The sequence below is a fragment of the Crocodylus porosus genome, unplaced genomic scaffold (assembly GCF_001723895.1).
Source record: "Crocodylus porosus isolate Cpor-Errol unplaced genomic scaffold, CroPor_comp1, whole genome shotgun sequence".
Lineage (NCBI taxonomy): Eukaryota > Metazoa > Chordata > Crocodylia > Crocodylidae > Crocodylus > Crocodylus porosus.
This window is the reverse complement of record NW_017728950.1, coordinates 23947132-23971558: the sequence shown is the minus strand read 5'-3', so window position 1 is coordinate 23971558 and position 24427 is coordinate 23947132. Positions and strand designations below refer to the sequence as shown.

Genomic DNA, 24427 nt, shown 5'->3' with positions numbered 1-24427 from the left:
CTGGCCTTTTAAGAAAAAAAACACCCCCCACCCTGCACTCACCGGCTGCTGCAGTGGCCTCAGGGCTTCTGGGGGCTCATGACAGAGCCCCCAGGGTGCAGTGGGGATTGCTCCCCCGCAGGGCAGCATCCAGTGAGTCACGGCTTTTTGTGTGTGTTTTTTTTTTTTTAAAGGGCCGGGAGCTGGGGCTGGCGGGGCAGCGATGTGGGGTAGGGGGGTGCTGGGACAGTAGGCAGGGGTCAGGAGGCTCGTGGCAGAGCCCCCCATGTGGCATGGGCAGCAGGGATCACCCCCTGCCTGGCAGCAGCTGGTGAATGGGGGCTTTTTTTTTCAAAGAGCCAGGAGCTGGGGCAGGCAGAGCAGCCATTGAGAGCAGGCGGGGGATAGGGCCTGTGTGATTCGGAGATTTGGCTGTTTCGGGGGAAGCCCCATATCTCTGAATCAGATTCAGCCGAAACGATATGGGACAGTGATTCGAAGCACTGAATCAAATCACTGTCCCCTGAATCAGCCAAATCCAAATCCAAAGTGAATAGTAGCCATTTCACACAGGCCTACTGGATACTAGCCTGACTTAATATTGGCTTTAGTAGTTAAGCACCCATATATAACAAGAGGTCCATATCAGTGTCTGTCACCTTGAGAACTTTATGATTTGTTTTCTGAATATATATAGGAAGGAGGATCTCTCTATAAATGTTATTCCAAAGTTTTAAAAGATACTACACAGAAATCAACCAAATGATAGGACTAAAATCCACCAGAGAGAGCAATGCTTCACCTTCAGACAAAATCCTGAACTCTGAGGGGAGTGGGATTCTTTTGTAACACTTTTAAAGAAGAGAAGATACAAGTCACCAATTCCTTTGTCTTTAATGTTACCACAAGGATTTTCACCTTTGGAGTGTAGACAACCCACCTTAAAAAACAAGGGCAGCCAGCAAAGCAATTCCATAGGAACATGCTCTCTCTTTTTTTCCCCTTAATATTCTTTCTTTTTTAAAAAAGACTAGACATCTCCTGGATTTTGCCTGTAACTGTTTCCCAAGGGTACACTTTTTTCAACATTTGACAGCACAGAAGGCCAAGCAGCCAGATTTTTACCCATAAGAGAAAAGCAAACCTTACAGGAATGTAAACTGCACACTCAAGGAGCAGGCTGCCCTTATGAGAAGTCTACCTAGTACATACATAGTTATGCTAATACTCTACTGTATGCATTCCCACATTATCTTGTTATATTATATTTAAAAACATAGCAGCACTATAGTAATAAATTGCTTTTAAAATAATCTATGAGTCTGGGTTCTGCTTTTATTGGCATCGATGAATTGCTCACTACCATTTTAAAAATTAACATTTTGGGACCTTGCCTTACAGAAAGATTTCGAAATGTGCATGGACATCATCATCATCATCATCAAAAAACGGTACCTGAAGGGTCCTTCTGCTAATGCAGAAATTCTGTGGAAAATGTAGCAAATTAAGCATTTCCACAAGCTTGGTAAAAATTAACACTTGTCTTTTAGTAATAGCCGGGCTTCACAAATAACTGTGCAATACAATAAAAATCTTGTATTTTTATAGTCCAAAAATACAAGATTTTATAGGCCACATACAATGTATGCCTTGGTTTTCTTTTTCTTAAATTTGGGTCAGTCTTTCATTCCTTTTGCTATTCTTTCTTCCTATTCATGCTTGGCTACTATCCTACCAATAAGCTAAACTGGCCTACTTACACTCTGGAATGTGGTAGTATTTGGAATTCACAAAATGGAAAAAGCAAGAAATATGCAATTCAGTGTTAAATGCTGCTTATTATATAAAAGGCATTTGTTTCCCATATTTTCCATTCACATACACGCAAAGATAATTAAGCAAGGTATGGGACTGTGGAATCATTTTTCAGATACAACAACTGAGAGGAGCCCATCAACCAGGGGATAAAAACTTGTTCTACTTTATTAAAAATAAGTTCTTTGAAAAGCAGTGATATAAAATAATATCATCCTTATACCAAGACAAGTGCAGCTATACCTGTTCAGGCTGATGACAATTGTTATTGCTGCTCTTTTCATACTATTTCTGCAGAGATAGCACAGCTCAGGAGTGAGTTGGAATCTATGCTTCATTTATCATCCACAGAATTGTTTGCTATAGCAGCATCAGCTCCACTCTGGTGGCAGCAGCACTGGCTGGCCTCCCTGTGAGCTGACTTTGGCAACCCATTCATTCCTCCCCACCCCCGAAACATATATATTGGGTACAAGGCTGAGCCTGCTCAGACACAAGGTCCCTGGGGCAGGGGGGCACCATTCTGCACTCCCGTTTATCCCCAGACACACTGCTAGGTGCAATGCAGCTCTGCCCAGCTCCTATGGCCAGGAAAGGACAGTGCAGGGTTGCCCCTGCCATGACAAAGATTCCCAGGGCATGTCCACACGAGCACACACGTGCACTTTGTGGCGCCTCAAAGGCTTTTGAGGTGCCACAAAATACACCCTGCATATATGATTTGGTTCCCCACACTGCAAATATGCAGCACATAGCCAAACTCAGATACCAGGAAATCCTGGTATAAAAAACAAAAAGCACGATGAAAAAAGCAGGGTGGCACACGTGGCAGCAGTGTGCACCGCCTGAAACTGGAGCCTGACCAGCCAGAGCCACACTCCAGCTGCCAGCCAGGCTCCTTGCACCCAAGATTACCGCTGCTGCAGCCCCAGAACTACCCCAAGATCCCAGATAAAGCTGCTGGGGCCAATCAAGGTGCTGGCCCCAAACTCCCCTATCCCACCTGGGGAAATCTGCCCCATGCCAGAGCATGCATGCAGGGGCATTCCATAGGGACTACTAGCAGCAGCACAAATATGTGCCACTGCTATTTGTCCCCTGGGAAATGCACGTGCATGCTCATCTGGACATGCCTCTGGTGGGGGGAATTCTGGTGCCTCTTCATAGGGGCCCCTGGGCCTAATGTCCCACTCACTCTGCCCTAGATTAATAGATTTCAAAGACATTAGGGCTAAAAGGGACCTCACAAGATCACTGGATCCAGGCCCCTACCCAAGGGGCAGGAAGTCAGCTGGGGTCAGATGACCCCAGCAAGATAAGCATCCAAACACAACTTGAACATGTCCAAAGTAGGTGCTTGCACCATTTCTGGGGGGAGTTTATTCCAGACTCTGGACACTCAGACAGTAAAGAAGTTTTTCCTTATGTCCAGTCTAAAATGGTCTTCCAGCAGTTTTTAACCATTGGACCTTGTCTTCCCTTTGGGTTCCCTGATGAACAGACATTCTCCCAGGTCCTGATGTACACCTCTGATGTATTTATAGGCTGCTACAAAGTCCCCCTGAGCCAACACTTTTCCAAGCTGAAGAGTCCCATGTCTCTCAGCCTTAACTCATAAGGCCTGCTCACTTGACCTCCAGTCATGTGTGTGGCTCTCCTCTGGACTCTCTTGAGCTTCTCCACATCCTTTTTAAAGTGTGGAGCCCAGAACTGGATGCAGTACTCCAGTTGATGATGATATCTTGGGTCTTACTTGAGATGCATCGGTAGATGCAAACCAGGGTTTTATTTGTTTCATCGGCTGCAGCATCGCATTGGTGGCTCATATGCATCTTGTGGTCAATCATGACCCCCCAAGTCTTTTTCGGACATAGTGCTAGTGAGTGAAGCATTCCCAAGCCTATAGGTATAGTGTGGGTTCTTTCTCCCAAGGTGGAGCACCTTGCATTTCTCTATATTGAAGGTCATCAGGTTTTTGTCTGTCCACTTTGCAAGCCTGTCTAAGTCAGCTACTGTTGAGCCTGTCTAGATATGCTACTGTTGCCCCAAAAGGCAACGCAATCTAATCAGCTACCAGTAAGAGGACAGTTTTAAGGCAGAGCTGTCCAACTGGCATCCCCCAGGCTACATGCAACCCATTGGATCCCACCTGGCTGCCACACCCCTTCCCCACACCCAGCTGCTTCTGCCCCAGTGGCTAGGAAGGGGCTGGGGTGCCCAAGCTGCTCACATGGCAAAAAAGAGAGCCAGGGTCCCCATGTTGCTGATGGGTGAAGTGTACAACTACAGCAGGGGGGTGGAAGGGTGCTGCATGTGCAGCAAGGGCAAGCCAAGCTGTCTGTGATATGTACATGGCAGTGGGGGACACTGGACAACCCATGTGGTAGGGGAAAGTTAAGTGGTCATCTGCCTGCTTACACAGTGTGTGACCCTCGGCTCTGTGGCCCATGCAGCGTATAGCCCTGCAGCATGTGGCCTCTAGCTGTTCAGAAGCTGGACAGCCCTGATTTTCAGGTAAAGGGTTTTTACAAATATCCCAGAGGCCATGCACAGCCTTTATCCCAGGTAGTGATGCAAGAAAATGATAGAGACTAGCTTGACATGCAGATCTTGAGCTGACTTTTTCAGGGCAGGCAGTTGGCAAATTATCATTTGTCTTGTACAGAAAGCACATGTGAGCTGGAAACCATCAAAAGGCACAACTAATTTCACACTGCTTTTCCAAAAGAAAGCCAAGTTTCAGAGTTGAGCTATGCCTTATGTGTGATCACAGACTTCTGCTGAGGATATGTACTACCAGATAGATCATCAAAATTTTGCCATGGAGGTTTACAGCAATCTATGAGAGAGAAATGGGGAATAGGATGCAGGGTAGAAATCAGTCATTTAAAATGAACCAGCTTCTTACCATAGAACAGAAATGCTCTTGTCATGTGATTATGCTGGTAGGTCCTGTTGATGGTAAAGAAGCAAAGATCCTTTCCACACTCCCCTAGTCTCCCTGTTTCTCCAGTCAGAGGGGACCACCAGAGCAGGATAGGATATTGGTTTACAGCCATGGCTGTCTTCACATCACTAAAAAGTTCCTGTTTCTTCAAGAACTGATAAGCCTGTTTCTTCTGTTCTTCCAGTTTTAATGGGCCATCTTGCAAGCTGGAGAGAATTATTTCCTTCCTTTCCGATTTGCCCAATTCAACTACCACCTGTGAAAAAATACATACACATACAGCCTAAGCGCCATTATCAGGGATGTACAGTTTTGCCTATGAAATACTAATTAAAATGTATTAACCTTGTGTAAGGTTTCTGTCAGTGAAGTGTTGCCAGCTCTTAAAACAGTTGACAGCAGCTGCTTAGTAATAGTAAGCAACACTGCACAGCTGCCTCAGCTAAGGCATCAACTTGAACTGTTATGGGAATACAGATATACAAAGGGTAAATTACTCAGGTTGAAATACAGCCAGGGCACCAATAGCTTCAAATGTATTTTCAGTATGCTGAAGAAAGACAGAATAGAAGACAGACAGCCTATTTTTCTAAATGAGTCCTACTGGTTACAGGGGTATGCTGGACATATAAACTTTGCTGTATATGACCTCTTGTACACTGCTCTTAACATCTCCAATGCAAGAAGTTATGTTAATCAGAGTTGGAGCTAGGACGCTCTGCACACAGCTCTAGCAAGAATGTTTATGGTAGCACAAGTTGCAAGCAAACAGCCCCTTGTCATGCTCTAACTATGAAAAATGTTGACTAAAGATAGTCACAGTTTGTGATGCTTTATAGAACGGAAAGTCCATTTGCCTATTGTGCACCACAGGAACTCCCTGCAGGAGATTCCCACAGGGTGCATATCTGGTTGCCACACTTCAACTCAGGGCACATGTCTGCAAGCAAGGGAACCCCCATGGGGGTTCATCCACTTGGAAACGCACATCCTGGGTTGGGGAACAGCACCCAGGGCTGTTGTCCTGCAAGATCAAGCCCCCAAAACCCTAGGGACAGTAGGGAGCCAACCCTTTGGGACAACAGCCGTAGGCAATGTCTGTAGACACCAATGAATGGCATCTCAGTACACTGAAAACTGCTCCAAATTACAACACCTGTTTATACCCCAAGAGCCAAGTGGGGTGGCTGTGAAGGAGAATATCTGAAAGGCTTGGGTGGCTTGCATTGTGCTGATCAACGCCATTTTTTAGTATTCATTTCCCAACAGCCTCATACACTTTCATGTGCACTGTGAAATAAAATGCTGTCATTTAACTTTGTAAACTGCACTGTCTGACACTGTGACTCACTGAAGAGTGGGATATTCTATATAAGAAGATATACAAAACTCAGATGTGTTACAGGATGCAAGAACAATCTCTTGTTGGCAAGGAAAAGGGCTGGAAGGTTTAACTGTTGTTTTTCCATTTGGGTTTGTTTGTTTTCAATAACTATTGCCTATGATTATACAATTCAACTTCTGGACAGGTATGAACCTACTTAGCTGAGGAGTTCTGTTGAGATGACAGCCTTTGAAGAAGGTAACTACAGCCACAATGGACTTAAATTAACTAATTGTTGCTATCTATTAAATAAGGGCTGATCCAGCAGCAGATGCCTCCATGCTGGTTCAGCTGCACTCATTGCCACAATATGGGAATGAGCTAAAGCAGGGGTTTCCAATTCACCTGGCCCTGCAGGCTGGATCCAAACCAGAAAGCTTCTTGACCCACCTTCACCAGTGAGGTGACAGCTTATTGGCACAACTACCAGAACCACTATGTTAGTGCAGGTCTGGAACCCAGGAGATGAATGCTATACAGGTTTCCCTCGATTTATGCTGTACATGTGTTCCCAGAGAATGGTGCATAAATCGAATTCGCATAAAGTGATCCCACTTTACAATGTAACAAATAGGGATAGGTTCCCAGGGAGGTGAGGAAGGGAGTGAGGGAGTGAGGCTGGGACTAGGGTAGGGGCAGGGGAGGGGTGCCACTCCCAGGGCTGCACAAGCAGCAAAGCAGAGGCAACAGAGAGGCACTTAACCCCAGCACCAGCTGCAGTGGCCCTGGGAGCGACCAGCACCAGTTGCCTGCAGCCACTGGGCTGCACCATGCTCCACCTGTTCCCACTGACCTCTGCTCCTGGGCTGCACTGTGCCCTGGTGCAGGCAACTGGTGTCAGCTGTTCCTAGGGCTGCTCTAGCACGGGCTGGGGTGAGTGTGGACAAGCGGAGCCCTGGGCAGCACAGGGCATGGCACTCACCCCATCCTGTACTGGAGCAACCCCAGGAACAGCTGACTCCAGCTGCCTGCGCCACGGCACAGCGCAATCCAGGAGCTGGGGTGAGCCCAGGTGCAGGGGGACAGGCAGAGCATGGTGTATCCCAGCAGCTGCAGGCAGCTGGCATTGGCCACTCCTGGGGCCACTGCAGCCAGGACTGGGGTGAGTGAGGCCACGGCTCTTTCCCCTCGCCCCACAGACTTACCTGTTTCAGCAGGGGGGCATCTATGCTGACTGCATAAGAGTGAATTTACCTCGCATATAACAAATTATAGGTCTAAATATGCTCATCACATAAGAGCGAATTCGCATATAAAGAACCTGCATAAATCAAGGAAAACCTGTATTGCCACTCTGCCCCCTTTTGTCCAGCTGCTAATTTTAGTCACCAGTCGTAAAGAAAGGATATTGGTGGGGGGTGGAGGCAAGAAACAGCAGTGTTTACCTCCCGGCTTCTGGAGCCAGGCCGACCAGCCATGTGAGCTGCAGCTCACTTGCCAGTTGGACACCCCTGAACTAAGGCATGGCTCAGACTTTAGAGATGGAGGGACAAGAAAACAATTTTCATCAAAGTAGGATACCCTAGAGAAAATGAAGCCTAACCTCTAATGGGAAGGAGAAGCAGCTGCCCCCAAAGTACCAGCTGAGGAGGAAGAAGACCACTTAAGACATGTCTACATGGCCAGCACTACCGACAAGTTCACACACACACCCAACTTGCTCCTGCTCAGCACATGCCAAGCCCTGGAAATGAGGCAATGTAGTCACCTTAGAGCAGACCTGAGAGTGTACCCAAAAGCATGTCCAGTACAGAGAGCCTGAGAGATGTTGGGTGCATGTGTAGAGCCACACTAAGATGCCTATATTACCTCATTTGGAGACTCAGCGTGTGGACTAGGAGGGCTTGTATTATGGTGGTGCCCCTGCAGCTAGCACAGAGGTGATGTAGACATATTCCTCCTGAGTCTCTATTCCCACTCACTGCAGCTTCTGAGTTTTCCTTGGTGGTCAGCCTGCCTGACCTACCTCACCCATGAGACATAACAGACTACAATTTAACACAGAATGGTGGCAGGTTCACGTAGCCAGGGGGTGGGGGTTTTGTGACATTATGCTAGGACTGAATTAGATATAGCTGCTATCCCTCGATATGTGGATGATGTCTGCTGGTGGGGGGATTAGTAGGGGGCTGAGGAATCCAAATCTGTGCTTTACAAGTTTTTTCCACAGATATGACAAGTGGTGCCTTGGGTAGGGCACAACTGTTGACCACGATGTTGTGCACTTTTCTTCCTCCTCTGCCATTTTTCGGCTTCCTGAGCAAGACTGTTCTCTTCAAAGTGGGCTGTAGCTTGATGTATGGTGCAGCGCCACTGAGACCTGTTAGCAGCCAGCACTTCCCAGTTTGTATGGTTGATGCCACCCTTGTTAAGGGATGCTTTAAGGGTATCCTTGTAGTGCTTCCTCTGTCCTTTGTGGGTCCTCTTACCATGATTAAGTTGAGAGAAGAGGACTTACTTCAGGAGACGAGTGTCAGCCATCTGCACACAGGGGCCAGCCCAGTGAAGGTTGTGTTTCATAATCCTTGCCTCAATGCTGATTATGTTACCTGCAGAGAGGATACTGGCATTGGTGCAGTGGTCTTTCCATCTAATGCGAAAGATCTTACTGAGACAATGTTGATGGAACCATTCCAGGCGCCTAAGATGGTTTTGATATGTCTCCCACGTCTCATACCCATAGAAAAGCATGGGAGTAATTACTGCATTGTAGACCAGGATCTTAGTTTCCATCTGCAGATTTCAGTCAGCAAAGACATGGCGAAACAGCTTTCCAAAGGATATGCTGGCATAGCAAATCCTATGGTTGATTTTTACATCAAGACTTACTGACTGGGATAGGTGACTATCAAGGTATGGAAGGCAAGGTTCTTTGGCTAGATGCGATATCTTTTACTAGGCCAACTAAGTAGTTGGAAAAAAGTTCTTGGCAAGTTTTTGGGTGCAGTCACACTTCTTCAAGCATGGGGAGTCTCTGGTGTTCTGAAACTCCAAGAAATGACAGAAGCTAAAAGTGTGGCAGGATGCCAGTGAAAATGTAAATAGGTAGAATTAGAAAGACAGAAGGTGATGCAGAAAGGAAAAGCAAAGGGAGCAGGGGGAAGGGGAAGAGAACAGGGGACAAGAATAAAAAAGGCTGAAGGGAGACATTACAGTGATAGAATACAGAAAGGAGGCTGTCAGTGAAAAAGAAAATAGTTGGAGATCAGGAAAACAGGACTGAGAGAAGTTCAAAGTGTGAGAAGATGCAGTAAAAATATAAATAGGTTAAAAGGAAAAACAACACATAAAGCAGGAGAGAGAAGGGGAAGAAAGCAGGGGAAAAGAAAGGCCAACGGGAAACATTACAGGGGAAATAATACAGGGTAAGAAAGAGGCTATCAATGAAGAAGGATATAGCAGGAAATCAGGGACAAAGGACAGAAAAGTGGGGGAGGGTAGAAAAGGTGGGGAAAAAGAAGAATGTAAGAGGTCAGGTCAGGCAGGCGCCTGGTGAATCATATGTCAAGCAGATTGTAATGTGTCATAAAATTAATGTCTATACTGAGTTCATGGTTTTACAAACACCTTCCGTAGACGAGCCTATGAATTTCACTTAGTAAATCTACTGGATACAAAAAATCATTATTGTCTTTCTAATTTCTACCTATTCACATTTTCACTGACAAGGTATGGGAAATGATCAACGTTTTCCAAGGGTTCTCCACCAATGGTAATGAGGTGATGCTGAAAGAGATGGGAGACCATGTTCTTGAGAGCTCTATCACAACTCTTTTAACCACACAATGAGACTTGTCCAGATTCTGCAGCTTGTCACTGAGGGTATTTGGTTTTCCCACACTTCTGAGTTTGTTTTGCTGGTTACAACAGAGTCAAGGAAAGATTTTATTTTTACAATATTTATCCTCAGAAGCACCAGGTAGAGGCTGCCACTATGGGTGAAGATTTTGAGTGGTGTGTACTGATGCTTCTGCTGGGAATTTTTAAAAAAATGCAAAGGTTCCTAGCTAGAAAGTCTTGCTCTTCTGCTCAGAGTCAGATCATTTGCCACAGCTGGGATCAGAGAGGAATATTACCCCATTGGCAGACTGGTATGGACTGTGGGGGTTTTGCCTTCCTGTATAACAGAGGGTATGCTCTTCTTCCTTGGATCTCTTTAGCTTATTTTAACAACTAGTTATTGTCCTTGGCTGGTCACTAATGGTACCCTCATCCCCCTGCTTTACCTGTGGTAAGTTAAGGTGTTTTTGATGTTTTCAAGCATTCTGCCTGATAGTTGTGTAAGAGGATTGTTTGTGAACCTTTAAGAACAGATTAGATAAACACTTGTCTCTGATGGTTAGATAAGGATGATTCTGCCTTGAGCAGGGGGTTGAACTAGGTGGCCTCATGTGGTCCCTTCTGGCCCTACTTTTCTATAATTCTATGAAAGTGTTAAAACTGCCTCAAAATGTCATTGGTCTGGAATGCTACTGGGTTTGTTTCTTCTTTCCTCTTTTTAATAATGATACAATATGGCTTACATGTATTCATTTATTTTACCTATTGCCTCTAGCCCTTAACTCTCAGTGAAGTACACAATCGGCTGTCTATGCATACATTAATGCACCTTTGATATTGCGCATTTAGTACTTCTCATATGAGGTACTACACAAATGCACAGTAGCCAGCACTACTGTACAGTAGCAACGGCACACAGGCTTTTTGTGACACAATGCACAGTGGATTAACTCTACTGCACATTACCACATTAGCACAGCTTTTGATGTGACATGCTAACACACAGTAGAATTAGTTTAATTAGCATTAAGCATCTCGTGTAGACACGCCCAATCAGTAGACTTTCTTTATGCAGGTTTGCTTTAATATACTGCTTATTAATGAAAATATTCCATGCCTTAAGCAACCGCTTTGTCCTGTTTCAATCAAGTAACATTTTGAGCAGTCACACATGTCCCTTATCTCCTCTTCCCTTCCCAAACCATAATTCTTCAGTTACCCAAACTGAGTACAAAAAGTACCTGGAGTGTCACAAGAAGGAAAAAGCAGGTCACGATGCAAAAGCAAGATGCCCAAAGTTTCTTCCTCCTGATCCTAATCATGCTGTACTGTGAGGCATGCAGGGTAGCCAGCAACAGTTAAGGCTTGGTCCCAGGCATACCAGTTTGTTCCACATGTTCCATCATCCCTCCTGGACTTTCCACTCTGCTCTTCTCCCCAGCCACCACTGCTGAGAATGTGACACAATCAAGGACTGTGGTTTTCTGTGGACACCAGACCAGCATTTTGAGCCAGACATGTCTTAGCGCTGGATGAAGTAGCTAAATCAAACATGGAGGTAAGAGAGAGACATTAGAAACCTGTATATTATGGACAAAAGGGCAACTACAATTGTTGATAAGTGGGGCCTGAAGGTGACATCTTCACCATGTTTCAGATAGTGGTTGTGAATAAGCCTACCTTCTAATAAAACAGACTAGACAAAGCCTGATTCTCCAGTGTCTTGAACTTTATGCAGTTATCTATGCTTGTGCAAAAAACCTATAGTAGGTCACTGTCTGTCAGTATGTGGAGAATTCTGGCTGATGGTTGCTGTAATAGCATGAACAGCTAGTGCTTAACACAGCTACCCAACCCCTATGAGCCTGAGAAATAATACCAGAACAAGAATGCCTACATACTACTGAAATAATGTTATGACCGGGGATTCGGGTTTTTTGTTTCCCACGGAAAAATGGAGTAAACCATGGATTTTACTTTTTGTTAGAGGCAAACGCAGATTTCGCGTTTTACAAGAAAAACCCACAGATTTTGCTATTTTGCAATGAGCTCCCTGCAGGCTGGTGGAGTTCCAGCCTGCAGGGAGCTGGGAGGGCGCAGGAGGAGGGCAGTCAGGCACGGGGTGCCATGTGCATGGACATGTATGTGGCCCCAGGCAGCCTGCAGAGCAGCTCCACCAGGTAAGTGAGGAAGAGAGGGGGATTGAGGCCCCTGTAGGGAGGGAAGGAGGGAGGGAGCTGGGCAGGGGCTTGGGGCCTGGGGCCACAATGCATGGCTGCAGGGCCCCAACAAGGAGCAGGAGGATGGTGCTGTGGGTGGTTCGTCCAAGGGAAGGTTGGGCCGGCTCCCCGCTACTGCATGCACTCCCAGGGAGCAGGGGGGACCTGTACATGGGTCAGGGGCAGGCTGCAAGCATGGACTACCACCCTGCTTCCCTCCCATCAGGCATAACCCAGCATGGCTGGGGATAGTGGGGCCACATAGGCATCTTCTCATTTCTGTGAACTCTCCCCCTCCCCTTGCTGCCCTGGCAATGTTCCCCCTGCAGGTGCCACTGCTTTGAGGGGACACAGCCCCACGCACAAGAGGCATGTCGCCAGGGCACTGTGGAGTGAGCAGTGGTGAGCTTTTCTGCATGACTCTGATGCTCCCTGCTGTGCTGGGTGGCGCCCGCTGGGCTGCAGAGGCCCCAGGGAAGGGAAGCAGGGTTGCAGGTAACAGTGGGCCTGCACAGAGAAGCTGCTTGCTGCTGCTCACTCCTCACTGCTTCCTTCCCCGCAGGGCCTCCGTGGCCCGGAGGGCACCACCTGGTGCAGCAGGGAGCACCAGAGCCACACAGAGAAGCTGTTCACCCCTCACTGCCCTGGTGACACACCTCCTGTGTGTGGGGCTGTGCCCCTCAAAGCAGTGGCATGTACAGGAGGCACATTGCTAGGGCAGTGGTGGGGAGCTCGCAGCAGCGTGGAGATCCCCCTGCGACCCCACTGTCCCCAGCCATGCTGGGTCGTACCCGCTGGGCTGTGGAGGCCCCAGGGAAGGGAAGCAAGGTGGGAGCTTGAGCCCACAGACTGCGCTTTGCCCATGTAGAGATCTGGGGGGCACAGGTCCCCCCCTGCCCCCTGGGAATGCATGCGGCAGCAGGAACCACCCTTCCTGAGCCGGCAGCAGGCAGCAGGGGGGAGCGGGGACAGGGAGCTGTGGATCCAAGTCCGTAGCCGTGGCAACTGGGGGCCTTCTCCTATAGGGCTGGGGGAGCGGGGAGGCAGGGGGAGTGAGAGGCACAAGCAGGGCTGGGGGCTGTGGCTGGGGAGTGAGAGGCACCAGCAGGGCCAGGGGGCTGTTTTAGGGGAGTGAGGGGCACCAGTAGGGCTGGGGGGCTCTTGTGGGGGAGTGAGGAGCACAAGCAGGGCCAGGGGTTGTGGGAGGTAGTGAGGAGTACCAGCAGGGTTGGGGAGTGCTGTGGGGAGCCTTTAATTTTAATTATGGATTTGGGGGGGGTTATAAGAGAATTTGAGATTTTTTACCAGGGAAAATCAGGATCCCTAGTTATGACTGGTTACTTGTGTCATAAAAAGCCCCAAGTGATAAGGGAGGAAGGGAGTATCAACAATTAGAGGAGACTAATGCACCTCCTAACTTGGTCTAATTAGTGTCTAGCTGTGAAGCCCTCCCCTAACTGTACTTGCCTGCAAGCCTAGCACCATAAGCTTCTCCCGTTACCTGTCCCTGCACAGCAGAGAGGTAGAACATGCGCATTCTACTTTGGCAGTGTTTTATATGCCCTGCACAGTGACCACACAAGACACAAGGGTCAGACCTGGCAGTGGTACCTGCCAGAGAGACTTGCCTTTTGAAACTCAGAGCCAGATTCACTGCTCTGTCCAAGCTGCTTTGTCTTGAGCTGACACACTGGTGAGTCTGTCGCAGAATGGGTGGGTCATGCCAGGTATATGTTGAAAGTAGCTACTCAAAATAAAAGGGTTAAAGCTCCTCCAAGGCCCCATAGACTATGGCAGGCCAATCTCTGGAGGCAACAGTGCACAAAGAAATAATGAGCCTAGGACTACATCCAAGCCACCTCTGACGCCCTAGCCTAGTGACCAATTCACACATTACTGTGTTTTCTTGCATATAAAATGCCCCCAGATTTAACACACACCCTATTTTTGGAAGGCCTCAAGAAGGATAAAAGATCTTATGCTGGAGTACAGGTAAGTACCTGAGGTCCGGGGTCTCTGGGGCTGAGGCCACACAACAAAGCCTGATCCAACATGTTGGCACTGGGGCTGCATGGCAGATATGATCCCACATGCTGGCTTCAGAGCCATATGCCAAATTCAGGACTGCATGATTGCTCTGGAGGCACACACTGAGTCCAGCCTGGCACATGACTCCGGAGCTAATACATGGGATCAAACCCAGAATGCTGGGTCCAGGGCCATGTAGTGGGTTAAACCCTGTACCCGAGACCAACCCCATGTGCTGGCCCAATTCAACATGCAGTTGGGGGAGGGGGCTCCCTCCAGGTGAGGAAATTTGATGGACAGGGCAGCAGGGAGTGGGGCACTGAGTGTTAGTGGCATTAACTGCCATTGCTCTGTGGCAATTAATGCTGCCATCACTCCCCTCTCTCCCCACCACCACCATATTTCCAGACCCATAGGGAGCCCATTTTCACACATATAATACATACCTGAATTTTTCCCAGTTGGTTTTTTGGGGAAAAGGTGCAGGCTATTTGTGAAAACTACCATAAATGCAACAAAAAAATTCCCTTTTCTGTAAAATGTATTTTCTATGTCTCAGTCTGGTTCTTCTGTTGTAGTGGCCATCTCTCTCTCTCTCTCTCTCTCTCTCTCTCTTGCTTCATTTAATTCTGTCTGAGATCTTCTGTGTTCCCTAGTCTTTTCCTGTCCTGCTCCAAATCAATTTTCTATGTTGGCTGAGGAAGAAATAAAATTATCAAAGCAAATAATACATGCATAACCCCATAACAAGTTTTTAGTGTTTGCTAAGAGGTAGCTACTCTACCTATTGCTTCTAGAAAACCTCCTGTTGAGTTAAAGCAATAAAGTGATACAAAAAAAAGTCAATAACCAGGCTAACATACAGTATTCATAGTGACTAAGTACCTAGAAAATCAAGAACACACACGTAGTGGCCAACTGTAAACATTTTCATTTAAGTTACTTGCCCAGCAATACACAGGTACTCTCTAGAAGAGGTGGGGATACAATTTATGTCTGCAGGATGGCACTCCACTTTCTGAACCATGAAATGATCTATCCTTTCTCCCCCAGCAATTGTCCTGACTCATTCATTACATACTTCCCAGCACCTGGGATCTATTACTATAGCAGAATATAGCAGAAAGCAAGGATCTGACACAGGCTCACTTCCTACACATCTTGACTTCCCAGAACACCATCCATTCTGTACAGTGAATGAGGCAATGGTACTGTGAGAAAAAATGTATGTGACCATGTAACTAAGAACTATCACAATACACATGTACAAGACTCCCAGTAGCCTTTAACATGACCCGCTAACTCGTGTAACAGCCTAATTTTACCTAGTATTTTATCTCAAATTAGTTAAATCTTCATAAAGATGTAATCCCACTGGCAGGTTGTAGGAAGTGAGTAAGCAGAGGAGTGTTTTGTACCTTATGCTAAGTTTAGGGCCAGATTTTCAAAAAGTTAAGCGCCCATAAATTAAGTGGTATTTTTAAAAGTGTTCAGTGCCTCAATCCTCTTGTTATTATCCATGAACACTGCTGGGTGCTGAGGACATCTAAAAATCTGACACTTTAATGTTCTTCAAATAAAGGGAGACACGTTCTAAATATATTATGCTACAGGTTTTTTTTAAAAATGGGCCTAGATTTTGCAAACCTTGCCAGTCCTGTTGCTTTTATGGGCATGGTTGATGGATTAAATGACTTTCTTAAAACCCCAGCTCCTATTGTTATGCAAATACATGTGGGTTTCAGGTTTCATTTAAAAAACAAAACAAAACTCTGTTTCTAGTCCTCAACTTGAAAACTTGATGAATCTCTCCTGACAACTCAGAAACTAGAAAACAAAAAAGAACCCAAAGTGCACTTCAAAAAAAACCTCATGTTTTTTAGTCAATCTCATGACTTTCTGAGGCCTGTCTCAGCATTTTCAATGTGATGAATTAGCTGCTAGATGCTCTGTACTTTACATGCATCAAAGCTGCTCTCAAACACTGTAATTACAGTGCATCAGAGCACACCTGATTAATCAAACCTGTTGGAGCATGGTAACTACCACATTCTGGCACATGGTAATTACCGTGGTCCAACATACTCCAGCATCATGTATAACAGCATCCCCATGCTGAAAAATGGCAGCGGGGGCGCTTTAACTAGAGCTCATTCAATGAGCTTTAGTTAAAGCACCCCCGTTGCCATTTTTCAGAGCTGGGATGCTGATACGTGACACTCCGGGCACTTCAATTAAAATGGCTCTTTAATTAAAGCACTCCCCTCCACCCTGCTACCTCCCTAAGCATGTGTATAAACACCCCAAATTTTTATTTAAGTACTTTTTGCCCATGCATTTCATATCCTGCAGCCAAAGACTACATGTATAGCAGTCCAAATTCTATATTCCCTTACACAGTCTACATCTAAAATAACTCATCCAGAACTGAATTTAGCATGGCTTCTATAATACAATGAACATTTTCTTGTCCTTGCTTACTGACAAAACTAAGAATCTAATTATTAATTAATGAGGCTGAAGTTGTCTTTGCTTGGGAAAACATGCAGTATTGGCATGCTGAATTCTATCATCTGCATGATATCATGTGATTACATACTGATGCAGTGGAATTCTTGCTAATTTGCCGTACCCCAAGGTTGAAACTTTTGTGAAGTAGCAGTAAATAGTTATATCCTGGTAACAACTCTGAAAACTGAGTTGACTGGGCACAGAACAGACCTTAGAATATCTGAGGCAGATTTCAGAAATTACTGCCTCTTTTTGTCCTATGGAATGCAGCAAGCTCATTAAAATGGCACTAATACATCTTTGAAACGTCACCTTGCAAATTACCAAAAACTGTGCTTCTCAGCTACAGACTGGTTTTTTTTTCATTCCCAAAACTACATCAACTTAATCTCTTCCACAACAACAACCCAGGACTCAAGGTTTGCTATGCCTGTTCCTCATTTCAAACCTTTCAGACTAGCAGATGGCTCTGCATCTTTTTGAGCATCACTACATGCCATGCTGTTACACAAACCAGGAAATCCTTCTGCAGTGTTTCCTTTAGTTTTTTTTTAAACTTACCTCGTGAAAATTGGTCCTGTTTCATGCCATTGTTTCTAAGCTGTTTTTTACTTTCAGTTTGTGCATCTACTTGGGATCAGGATAAAACCTGGATTGAAGGCTATTTCAAAGCAAATGAAATGTGGTGAGAATCCCCCTTGAGAGGAGCCAGTTCATGTTAATCCAGAATCCAGGGTTTTTGTAGTTCCATTAGGAAGGAGAGCAGCAGCCAAGATTCGGATATTTCCTAGATCCCGAATGTTCTGCAAAGGAAACTTAACAGACTATAATTACACTAATAGTGTCCCATCAATTTTTTAACTGATCTTCCAGGAAGTTCCAAACAAGGAGATCTCAGCAAAAATCTGTTCTCTGTGATGACTTTAATTTTTTTTTTTTTGACAACGACACAGTTATTTTAGCCTGTGCTGGTTCCTCAGAGGACTTAGATTCACTGCATTCTGCCAGAGGGTTGCCAGTTATAAAAAGAAATGCGTCACCAAAGTTGGGAAGCTCTCAAGTGCCTTGTGAGCTCCAGGCTTTACAGACCATGCAAGGGCTGAAGTGCATATGCTCGGCAGTTTATGAAATCAGACGTGGTATGTGGCATTTTGAAATCAACTTGATATGCTCAGGATTGAAAGGCTGCATAGTCATCCTCTAGCAGCTGATCCTAGGCAAGGTATAAAAAAGCATCATTCTGCTCTGCTAGATCTGAGCACAAGTGTGCTGCAAGCAAAGCAATAGGAAATAGGCACTCCTGTCTAAGGACCCTTTGGAACTAGTTTCTTTTAAAATGTTTATGGTAAAAGATATGTTTAATTTTGAAAGCAAGTTATTGTGGCCTGACTCATCCCTTTTGGGAGTATGTCAGAAAATGTTATAGTTTATGCTTTGGACATCAAAGGAAGAAGTGGGCTGCCTAAGAGGAAAAAAATGACCCAAAAGATTTAAGAAATTGGTACCTTGTTTTGCAACTGATGGACCAGAAAGAGCCCAGGCTACTTGTGGTGTAAGAGGGAGGAAAAGAAATGGCATTACACATGGAGAAGGCATGAAAAGATTAGAAGGGGTAACACAGGCCCTGGGAGTGGAGGGCAGACTGAAAGAGTGTGGAGGAGGAATCAGTGGCTCTAAAATGATACATGCATTACATATGCATGATCTATATAATTTATATACATGTTGCATGTAGGCCAGGTAAGGTTTGGTTGCTCTGTCAGTACAGACAGGTTTGAGAGGAGGGAGTGAAAGAGGCTCCGGGTAAATGTGGCAGCGAAGGAGACAGAAGCATGTTTGAAGAGAATGTCAGGGGTGCAAGAGGGAACCTGAAGAGGGAGTGAGAGAAATGGCATGTGGGAGATAGAGGCTGAAGGAACAAGGAATGAGACAGCAGAAAGGATTCATAGATTAGATGTTAGGGGCTGGAAGCAACCTCTTGAGATCATCAGGTCCAGCCCCCCTGAGCTTGGGCAGGAAAGACTGCTGGGGTCAAATCAGTGGTGATGTGTAGGGGGTGCACGTGCATCCCCTGAGAGTGCCCGTGCACCCCCTGACTAGCCACACTTGCTGCATAGGCAATGGGCAGGGGGGACAGGTGGGAGCGCCAGTGGTCTCCCTGCAAGCACCGGCCTCAGCGATCAGCCACAGCGATCTGCCAGTCAGTGGGATCGGCCAAGAGGGACCCCTAATCAGCAAGATTGGCCATGGGGGGGACCTCCCCCCAATGCTGACTGGTCGCTGGGGGGACATGTGCCCCCCCCCGACTAAGGCAGCACCAGTCGCCCATGCAAGGTGCGCATCCAGACGTTTATTGAAGATATCCAGAGTAGGTGATTGTACCACCTCTGGGGAGAGTCTATTCCAGACCCTGGACATTCAAGTTGTAAAGAAGCTTTTCCTTATGTCTAATCTAAAGCAGTCTCCTAGCAATTTATGACCTTTAGTCTTAGTCTTCCCCTGGAGAGCCCTGGTAACCAGATGTTCTCCCAGTGCCTGATATGTGCCCCTTATATATTTATAGGCTGCCACCAAGTCCTCTCTGAGTCTTCTCTTCTCCAGGCTGAACAGACCCACATCTCTCAGCTTCTCATCGTATGGCCTGCTCTCCATACCTCTAACCATACACACAGCCCTCCTTTGGACCCTTTCAAGCCTCTCCACATACTTCCTGAAGCATGGTGCCCAGAACTATATGCAGTATACCACTTCTTGCAGTATTCATTTCAGCCAGACTGTCACATGTAGCCAATACTGGCAGTGATATGGCGTCAAATCAGTTAATTATAGAGACTAGAGCAGTGCTTCTCAACCTTTTTAGACTCAAGACACCCCTTGGAAAATGCCAGTTTTGGGTTTTCACTCTTTTTTTTTACTTTGAAATAATAATAGGATAATTCTTCTGTTGCAAAGAATTCAGAAAGCCCACAACAGGTCAGAATGTTTTTAACACTGTGGATTCCTATTTGAAATCTTAGGGTTTATCTTATGAATCATGTTTGCGTGCCTAACAGTGCTCATATTGCATGGCACCCTGGATCACCCTTGGAAGGATCTGAAGGCACCCTAGTTGAGAATCACTGGGCTAGAGACAAACCATAGATGCATTCCTTACCTCCCTTTGCCACCCAGCGGAATTCAGCTGCTACTGCAGCCTCTGATCTGAACTGTGTTCATATAATACAGGTTTCCCTCGCTTTATGCGGGTTCTGTATGTGCGAATTTGCTCTTATGCTATGACCCTTTTTATACCAAAAATTCATTCTACACAAGGTAAATTCACCCTTATGTGATCTGTGTGGTGGAAGCCCACAGTCAGCTGCTTTGTGCGGTGCATTGTGGGAGCGATGTACACCAAAATACAGTCTCCTGTGTGGATCTGTGCTCCTCACTCATTATCTGCGACACATGTTTCTGTAGTTGCCATCCCCATTATGGTAACATTCTCCACCACCCTGTGCTTGTGTGTACTGTCTGCTGTTGGTGAGTACCAAAACTGTCTTGTAAAAGTGATAGAAATGGGTCTGGGAGTCAGTACAGTCGAGGTCTTGCAACATATCCCTATCTGTTATATTGTAAAGGGGTTCCCTTTATGCAAATTCAAGTTATGCGCTATTTTCCAGGAACACATGTGTAGCATAAAGTGAGAAAAACCTGTATCCCTGGCTAGCAAAGGCTACATAAACACAAGTAAGGTAAGAATTATATAAAATACATATAAGCCAAAGTCAATGCCCAATTTAACCCTCCTCAGAATAACAGACTCAAATTAATACAATTCACTGAGTCTAATAGGATTCTAAGTGAGTCCTTTAGCCTGCTGGCTTTTGCAGAAACCATTCCCTTATAGGCTCCTCATGCATTCTTCAAAGCAAAGATTAGTCCAAACAATCCAAAATCCTTATCTTCTCCTGCATACTAGGAGGGGAAGCTGCTTTCTGCTCTGGCCCCAGGACACCAACCTGACTCCCACCCCCAACCTTGCAACAAACTATTCCCTTCATATCTTGATTACTTCTCTTGAAGCTTTTAAAACTCCCAGTGGGACATTCTCTTCTTACACAGATGCCCACAGCTGGGCTGTCTTAACAGGGCAACTGTTCCTCCCTAAAGGGAAAGTCCACCCTGTTACTGGGATAAAATAGGAAAAGAAAAAATTACCTTGAACATCAGGAAAATGTTGATGAAGTGGTGTATGAAACTGCAATTGTTTCTCTAAGCAGGTGGTGGAATCACTTTTGTTTTAGAAGTAGGGAACATAGTGGAGGATATAATCTGATAATAACAGAGACAGGATGGTCTAACATTGGCTGGTATCAATAATACCCATTTAATGTTTCCTCTATCTTTCCCTTTATTTGGGCAATAATATTACACTCACCTTTTTCATATGAGCCATTTTTTGTCAGTGTATTTTTTATAACCCTAAGGATATAATAAGCCAGACCCTCAACTGGTGGAAGAACAGTATCATTGGCAAACCCTCACAGTCAAGGATGATCACCCCCAGGAGTGAAGTAAAGGGTTGTAGATGAGTCCACAGATGAGCCTTAGGATGGCTAAGAAGGCCTATCCTAGAACCACAGACACTCTGGCGGATGCCACAGGTGGTGGTTAAAGGAAGGGCTGAACCACAGATTTCTTAGTCTTGTTTCCTTTCTTTCTGTTTCTGTCATTTTTCTGCCTCCAAGGTGAGACAATTTTCCTCAAAGTAAGATGCACCTTTTCTCACGTCATCATGTAGCCCTGTCCCAAGCTAGTTTTTCCCAACTTGCGGTCTCAATGCCCCACTTCTTAATGTTTGCCATGAGGATGTCCTTGAAGCATTTCCTCTGGCCCCAACATGTCCTTTGCCCTTGGCTAGGTTGGGAGGATAGCAGTTGTTTTGGTAAATGTACATCAGGAGTGTGCACGTCTTGTCCACTGCAGCTGATGTTGAATAATCAGCGCTTCTATGCGTATGGTGTTAGCATCAGTAAGGACACCAGCATTTGTACGACAATCCTCCCACTTTATGCCAAGGATCTTCCAGAGGTTGCACTGGTGAAGGTATTCCAGGTTTTTCAGGTGATTCCTGTAGGTCACCTAGGAAGAATCATAAAGCTCATGCCTGTCCCATTTCTTCTAGCTTTAAATTTCCACTTACCTTTTCCATTAAATCAGCCCTCCAGAATTGGGGTGTGTACTGTATATTAATCAGGTAGGCTGACTTTCTGTCTGTGGTTGGAAACATCCTGGTTTGCTTTGGCTCCACACTGTTGTTGCATGCTGTATGTGAGAAAAATGTTATTCACTTTATATTTCTCTGTACATGTTTAGTCTGAAAAATGTAAGATATTTCTTAAATTATTTTTATTCGGCTTGGTTTTCTTCCTGTACAGTTATGTGTTTGGTTGTTTTGTTGTTCTTGTTGTTTTGTTTTGCTTTGGTATTTGTGCTTCTCTGCATGGTTTGATCCTGTTTTCAGTGAGGGTGTCATATATTATGGAAATTTTTCTAAATTTTTTTATCACTCGTCCAGCCTATGTTGTTTTTTTCATTGCTATTTGCATTTTTTTAATCTTTCATTTTGTTTTGCTTGTACATATATATTGGTTTTACTACTCTGCATTCTATAACCCTGCTTCCTTGGTTTAGCTATTTCTGATTACCTTCTTTCTCTTGCTATAAGTGCTTTTCTTCACTTTCTTCCTGTGACTATTCATAGTTCTATTGTCCAGAACAGATTTTCCTTACATTATTGGTGTGTTTTACTTGTTACAGTATTACAATAGATCTTATGGTAGTACCTAGAAGTACCAACTGAGATAAGCACTCAATTGTTCCAGGTACTATATGAGTGCACAGCAGAAGATGATTCAGGTATCCAAGCACATACAGTTTAAACAGTCATACGGCAGGGGAGGGAACTATGCAGAGAGGTGAAGTGACTTACATACAAAAGGTTAGTAACAGAGCCAGAAATAGACCTTGGAGGCCTGGCCCTTCTGATATCAAAGTGAAGGAACATGTTACAGTCACCTCACTTTGCACTGGTAGAAGTGATTACACAGGCAAGGAGAATCAAGCCCCAGGTGTCCTGGGTCCCAGTCCAATGCCCTGTTCACTATGCCACTTTTCAACCCTTGTGTGGAGCAGAATTCAGCAACTTCTCATGACAACTCAAGTGTTTATCTTCCTTCCACAGGTTAAATTTAGGATAACACTTTGCACTTCTCTAGCACTTTCCACTAGGCGACTTCCATGTGTTTTACAAATGTTAAAGAATTAACCTTTCCCACCGTCCCATTGACAGAGCACAAACCCTCAACACCCAAACTATGCCTTGTAGTCATCCTCCCTCATCAGCAACCACCCCATGGCCCATCGCAGCATTCAAACCCACCCTGTGCCTGCCACCATCTGGATTACGTTTCTATCCACACAGAACTCCATCATAACCCAGCACATCATCCTAAACCCTGGCTTCAGGTCTACCTACTCATCACATCTCTGCTATATACAGCCTGTAGAGCCTCAAGGCCACAGGCCTGGCACCCAGCCACAGGCAGTCAGCAGATGTCCCTGGCAGGGGCTGATCCGGAGGGATGCAGGGCATGGCTGCCCCACCCTTTTGGACTTCCAGGGGCATTTCGGATCTTCCAACCTCACCCTAGGAGGGAAGGGGCCGGTGACAGCGAGGAAGAGGAAGAGACAAGTGGAACTGAGGGCAGCGAGAGCTGTGCATGGATGACAGGTGGGCTGAGTATGTTACCTTGCAGGGTGGGGGTGAAAGGAAGGGGCTGCCTGGTCTGAGAGGCCAGAGTTTGTTTGCATGTGTAGCATGCGAAGCAAATATTGTAACTGGTCCAGGTGGCCAGTGGGCCTTTGTAGACAGGTGCGAGGGCTGCACCGGTGCGGGGAAAGGTTTTCTTTGTGGGGTAACGGGGTAACGTTTGTTAATGGGGTAAGGTTTTCTTTGTGGGGTGGTACTTGGTGTGTGGATACATATTTTTACCACAAAAAGAAGTGTCAGTGGCACAGCAGTCATCCACCTGACTCCGGGTAGCGGAAGAGACTGTAACAACTATTCCCTGCCTTGGGAAAGGTCTGCTCTGTGTAGCGGTGTTCCCATGACAGGGCCGGTGCAATCACGTACTGTAAGGCGCGCCCGATATGCCCGGCGCCAGAGCCGCGCTGTCACTGCCGCTCTCCCCGTGGCGGAGGGGAGCACAGAGAAACACTAAAGGTCTCTCCGCAGAGCAGAGGGGCGGCCAACCGCGGGGGCGACGCTCCAGCCCGGGCCCGTTCTCTATGGTGCAGAAGGCCCGGGTGCCGGAAGTGCCGTTCTTCCGGGCGGGGCCGGTGGCGGCGGCGATGGCGGCGGAGTCGGAGGGGCGGCCCCCCGCGCGGGACGGGGAAGGGGACGGCGATGGCGGCGGCGGCGACTCGGATGCGGACGCGGAGTTGGAGGGCGGGGCGCTGCCGGTGCCGCTGGAGTTGGAGTTGGAGTTGGAGCTGGAGCTGGGCGGCTACGTCCTGTACAGGTCGGTGCTGGCGCCCCGCGCGCGGGACTCGCGGCCGGGCCGAGCCGGGGCCAACGCCCGCCTAGAGTGGTGGTCTCGTCTCGGTGGTGCAAGGCGGCGATGGCGGCGGAGTCGGGGCTGGAGGCGCGGGGCGAGGACGCAGGGACGTGGGATAAGGAGCTGGGAGGCTACGTCCTGTACAGGTCGGTGCTGGCGCCCC

General features: G+C 46.4%; 2 protein-coding genes and 1 long non-coding RNA gene across 4 annotated transcripts in view; 2 read left to right on the top strand and 1 right to left on the bottom strand.

The window, feature by feature from the left end:
• Positions 1-3499, top strand: part of LOC109323670 — a 14998-nt gene extending 11499 nt beyond the window's left edge. Inside the window, exon 3 of the long non-coding RNA XR_002104714.1 lies at positions 3377-3499. This is a non-coding gene — a long non-coding RNA (uncharacterized LOC109323670). The remainder of the gene's footprint in view (positions 1-3376) is intronic.
• FUT10 (fucosyltransferase 10) overlaps positions 1-17392 on the bottom strand; it is a 25426-nt gene extending 8034 nt beyond the window's left edge. Inside the window, exons 1-3 of one of the 2 annotated variants that reach the window (XM_019555352.1) lie at positions 17225-17392; positions 11147-11446; positions 4703-4997 (exon numbers count right to left, since the gene is read on the bottom strand). In XM_019555352.1, the coding sequence (XP_019410897.1) occupies positions 4703-4997; positions 11147-11227 (376 nt within the window). In that variant the 5' untranslated portion in view covers positions 11228-11446; positions 17225-17392. The remainder of the gene's footprint in view (positions 1-4702; positions 4998-11146; positions 11447-17224) is intronic. The other variant, XM_019555354.1, reaches the window with a different exon arrangement.
• A 6651-nt stretch (positions 17393-24043) lies between these two features.
• LOC109323586 (protein farnesyltransferase/geranylgeranyltransferase type-1 subunit alpha-like) overlaps positions 24044-24427 on the top strand; it is a 14790-nt gene continuing 14406 nt past the window's right edge. The window contains exon 1 of the mRNA XM_019555230.1: positions 24044-24228. Within this exon, the coding sequence (XP_019410775.1) occupies positions 24059-24228 (170 nt within the window). The 5' untranslated portion in view covers positions 24044-24058. The remainder of the gene's footprint in view (positions 24229-24427) is intronic.